Source organism: Condylura cristata, unplaced genomic scaffold, assembly GCF_000260355.1.
Source record: "Condylura cristata isolate star-nosed mole 26May11 unplaced genomic scaffold, ConCri1.0 scaffold00024, whole genome shotgun sequence".
Classification (NCBI taxonomy): domain Eukaryota; kingdom Metazoa; phylum Chordata; class Mammalia; order Eulipotyphla; family Talpidae; genus Condylura; species Condylura cristata.
The window spans coordinates 32182334-32187414 of NW_004567125.1; the positions used below are offsets into that span (position 1 = coordinate 32182334).

Below are 5081 nucleotides of genomic sequence, written 5' to 3' on the forward strand. Positions count from 1 at the left end.
ATGGTTGTGCAAGGTGTACTCTGGATCATGTTTGGATTGCTGCTGTGGCTGGAGCCAGGGACAGGTGAGTCAGAAGGTAGAGGCCTGGTCAGACCAAGGGTTAAGGGAAAAACCTGGAGTCAAAGATTAAAAATCATGAAGGCTTCCTGGAAGAAGAGACATCACTCTAGGGCAGAAAGAAATAATTTCACTAGGTAGAGAGCAGGAAAAGATGTTTTAAACAGAGAGAACAATGTGGCAGAGAAATAACAGTGTGAACTGTCTGCAGAAAAATCTAGATTCTGAACAACTAAGTGTAAAAATTAAGACTTCCTTGTTTCAAATTCTGCCTCTACCATTTCCTAGCTATACGATCTTAAGCAGATACTTTGACCTATCTTTGTTCAGAGAGTCATTGTGAAGGTTAAATGAATTTAGTTATGTAAGTCACCTAGAATGGTGCCTGACATGCAGCAAATGCTTAATAAATATTAGCTATTAACCAACAACCATGTCCAACTTTGAGCTCAGCTCTTCTAGGGTCCAGATTCAGCCACTGACATTTCCCCATGAGGCCAGGCTTACCTCTCTGGTATCCTTTGAGACACCTTTTTCTCTAAAACATCCCAAATGCCAACCCATCATGAAAAACTGTCTCTATTTCCCTCAAACTAGCTAGAGGAGCTGCCTCTTTTTTCCATCACATTGCCACCACCTGGTCTTCAACCACCCTCATTATAGATCAGCACAAATTTCCCCTTCCTCTACTCTTAGTCTCCAAAAATCTGTTTACCACGTGGTAACCAAAAGAGCAATCGTAGGATGCCAGCGTGGCCAATCTTTCTCCTGTTCTTGAACCTTCCCAGGGCTTGCAGAGAGTCTAGGCTCCTTGCCCTGTTGTCTGTGCCTCAGTTTCCTCACCCATACAAGGATGTTGTTAAGGATCACAGGGGTGTCAAATGGTGCACTGAGCAGCAGGTTCTGCTGCATGCACTGAGAAGATATGGAAGCAGCAGGAAGAGGATCAGGAATCAGGGCTGTTGGGTTTGATGGGCTAACATCATCCCTCCTTTTGCAGCATCCCTGCCCCTGCTCATGGACTCTGTCATCCAGGTCCTGGCTACAATTGAGCAGAAGGCATCAACCACTGAGGCCAGCCATGCTGCCTCTCTGTGGCTTCAATCAACCCAAGGCTCAGGCCCCCACGAGTCCTTCTATCGCTTTCTGCTGGAGGGGTGGCCTCTTGAGCCTGTGAAGCTGGAGCCCCTCCCACTGAGCCCGGAGCTTGGAGACCTGGCCAAGGAGGTATCCCGACATGGTGTTCAGGATGGACAGGAATATGGTGTGGTGTTGGCACCTGATGGCTCAACTGTAGCTGTGGAACCTCTTCTGGTGGGACTGGTGGCTGGGCTGCAGAAGCATAGGTTAGTAAATTTGCCCATGGACAGCACAGCCACCTCTCTAGATGCCACAGCCATACACCCAGGTGTTGGAGCCATGGTTTCTCATGTAAGAGCCACCTCCCCAGGACTGAATCACGCCTCTGCAGATGTCACCTCTCCAGATGTCACCTCTCCAGATGTCCACATTTCTTTGTCAGATGCCACAACTAAGTCCCCTGCTACTGTGGATAGCCTCCTGGTGGTCACCCTGGCCAGATCCCTGGGCCTGACTTTCCTCCAGAACCCCCAGATGCAGAGTCATCCAGACCTGGGAACTGATGGATGCTGGGATAAGCTCTCTGCTCCCCGAAACTTTACACTCCTGACCCCTGAGGCATCACTGCTTACCATGGCCTTCCTCAATGGTGCCCTCGATGGGGTCATCCTGGGAGACTACCTAAGCCAGAGTCCTGAGCCCAGGCCATACCTCAGCCACTTGCTGAGAGAGTACTTTGGAGCTGGTGTGGGCAGAGACCCAGGGCTTCGAAGCAACTTCAGACGGCATAATGGAGCAGCTCTGATTTCAATACCCATCCTGACTCAGCAGGTATGGGGAGCCCTCATCCTGCTGCAGAGACTGGCATCAGGCTACCCTCAGCTGCAGGGCATGAGCCAAGGACAACTGGAAAAGATAGCCACCCATGCCACCAAGGAATTCACTGACGCCTTCCTGGGTAAAATGGGCCCCAAACACCTGTTACCTTCTGTCTCACAGATATATACTTTCCTAGCACCAGGTGGTCAGAGGGATCCAGAACTGAGGCATTTCAGAGGGAGCAATAAGGGCTCTGACTGGGTAGGCGAGGGTATCTGCACAGGTGAGAAAATGTTAGATGTGGATCTTTAAGGATGAATACAGATCCGTCAGATTTTTTTCTTAAAAAAGTGAATTTCCAGAAGGTGGGTTCAGTACATGTAAAGGTAGGAACTGAAGATTAGCCAGTTACTCCTGTGAATCTTTAGGTGAGTAATTTCACTTCTCAGAACCTTTCTTCAATTGAAGCTGGGAAAAATCACTGGTATCTCTTGGATTTGCTGGATATTTTTTAAAAAGATGAAGAATGTAAAGTATGTAGCATACAGTTGGAGATCAGTAAGTGGAGAACAAGATTCTTTTCTGTGTGGCTGGATCTCCTGTCTGACTGTTCTCAGAGCAGTGTCAGCTGGAGAGAGCTCTGGATCCCCTACTGTTACGGACCTTGAAGTCTGAGCTAAAAATTTTGGGGTTTGTACTGAAAGTGATAGAGGATGTTCCTAGAGGAATAGGGTGTTGTTAGATTTTTTTAAATGATGTATTTGTGTATGCATACAGAGGGTATACAGGCCAGAGGTGCAGGGGCGGTGAGAGGATTCACCCAAGACAGAGTGGGGAGCAGAACAGGCCGACTGGCGAAGTACACTGCTGAGGGGAGCAGCGGGTCAGTCAGGAGAGGTCTGCGGGGCCATGTGGGTCACCTCCGGGGCAGGGATGGAACTCATGCTGAAGTGGCGTTAGCTTCTTAGTGCTGTGCTTTAACCTGCTGCGCCACCAGGGAGGGCCGTTAGATTTTTTTTAAGTGGCATCCTAATGGAGGTCAGTGTGGTGTGAGACTGATCTATACCCAAATCCAGAGGGTGGAGGGATTGTCATGTGTGCACTCTAATGGGAGGTGCAAGTGGCAGGTTAACGAAAAGAGTGCAGATCCCAGCTCTGGCCTCCCTTCTTCGCAGGGTGCCCTGCTATCCACCCCCGTTGCCGCTGGGGCGCGGAGCCATACCAAGGCAGACCCAAGCTGCTGCAGCTGCCGCTCGGGTTCTTGTATGTGCATCATACGTACGTGCCCGCGCCACCCTGCACAGACTTCGCGCGATGCGCAGCCAACATGCGCTCCATGCAGCGTTTCCACCAGAAGACACGCGGCTGGGACGACATCGGTTACAGGTGGGCGTGGCTATACGGAGGCGTGGTCCATGGCCGTGGCCAGTCTGAGGTAGGGGGCGGTATTTGCAAACGAGCAAAGCAATCAAGACTATGGAGTTTCGTGGGACCAAGGTGAGAGGGGCCTGGTCTAGACTAGGGAGGAGACCATTCCAGGGAAATTGCTAATTGTGGAACTCTGGAGTCTGCTGAGGGAACTAAGAAATGAGGTGGGACTTGGGAGAGGAGCAGGGTCAGGGGTAAGGGTTAAGCCTGGAGCGGAGCAGTGATGGGATAAGGCCTAAAAAACTGAAAAATGCTCTGAATTGCACAGAACTGGACTCGAGTCAAAGGGGAGAGGACTGGGTGTTAAGGAAGGTGGCCAGTGCTTGGGACAGTTGAGAAACAGTGGTTTCAGAGGAGGCATTTGGTGAGGGATTAAGACAAAACTGGACAATGCTGAGCCAGCGCGACCCCGCAGGACTGGGGCGGGGCAGGGGCAAGGGAGTGGGACTGTGAGGAGGGGCGCTTGGCGGTGACTGCCAGGTGCGGAATCTGGGGTTTGGGCAGACACGGGGGCCAGGCTCCTCACACCACCTGGTGCCAGCTTTCCTCTTCCCTCCGCAGTTTTGTGGTAGGCTCTGACGGCTACGTGTACGAGGGCCGAGGCTGGCAGTGGGTGGGCGCGCACACTCGTGGCCACAACTCCCGCGGCTTCGGCGTGGCCTTTGTGGGCAACTACACTGCGGAACTGCCAGCCGAGGACTCGCTGCGCACAGTGCGCGAGGTGCTGCCACGCTGCGCGGTGCGTGCCGGCCTCCTGCGGCCGGATTACACGCTGCTCGGCCACCGCCAATTGGTGCACACCGACTGCCCCGGAGAGGCGCTCTTCAGCCTGCTGCGCACCTGGCCGCACTTCGCCAAAGTGAGTCCGCCGCGTTTGCAGTACTTGAGCTGCAGTCCTGTCTGTACCCTGACCCTAGCGTGCCCTCGACCTCTGTCTGTAATCCCTGTATCCACAAGCCAGGCTCCTGAGCTCCCTATTCAGGCACCCAAGCCTTCAGTTATTCTTCCCCCCAACATCCCTGCCAGCAACCCTGTTCTCTGCCTGCATAGCCTCAGCCTACCCACTCCCCAGCACCTCTGTTCTCTCAACCACAGCATGGACCCTGACATAGCCTCTTGCCCTTAAAATTCTTTCAAAACCTAGATGCAAGTCACAGTTTGCCTACACAACCTCTACCCTGTCCACCCAACCATGGCCTCATCCCAGTCCCCTTGTCAAAGTTCTTCTGTCCACACAACACTAATGTAGCTTGTGACCCTCTACAGGAAATTCCTTCGCCTGCACAGCTTCTGTTCAGCCCCTACCCCTGTGTTGTAAACCTCTGCTCACAACTTAGCCCTCTGAGGATGCTTGCTCAGCCCACCCTTCCTAACCACTAATGACCACTCTTTTGCTGCATCGATCTAGGCCCAATCAGCACAATCTCAGCCTCATGCTACTTGCACACTGCCACTCCATTTCATTAAGCTGTTAATCTATGCAGCTTGGTCTGCAGTTAGTGTTGAACCCAACCAGCCCCCCCTACTTTGAGCCCCTGTTCACATTTGCATCCAGCGCCCCACAATAAGAACCCACCCCAAGCTTCTCACTCCCTTTTCTTTTCTAGAATGTGAAACCAATAACTGCCAGGAGGGCACCAAGGAGATCCAGGCAGGAACTACCCATAAGGACCGTACCAGACACAGACCTCCAATAA

General features: G+C 52.2%; 1 protein-coding gene across 1 annotated transcript; it reads left to right on the forward strand.

Annotated features, from left to right (window-relative positions):
• Positions 1-5081, forward strand: PGLYRP2 (peptidoglycan recognition protein 2). Its single transcript, XM_012728978.1, has 5 exons — positions 1-64; positions 1058-2095; positions 3132-3342; positions 3946-4243; positions 4992-5081. The coding sequence occupies exons 1-5, from the start codon at positions 1-3 to the stop codon at positions 5079-5081; spliced, it is 1701 nt and encodes a 566-aa protein (XP_012584432.1).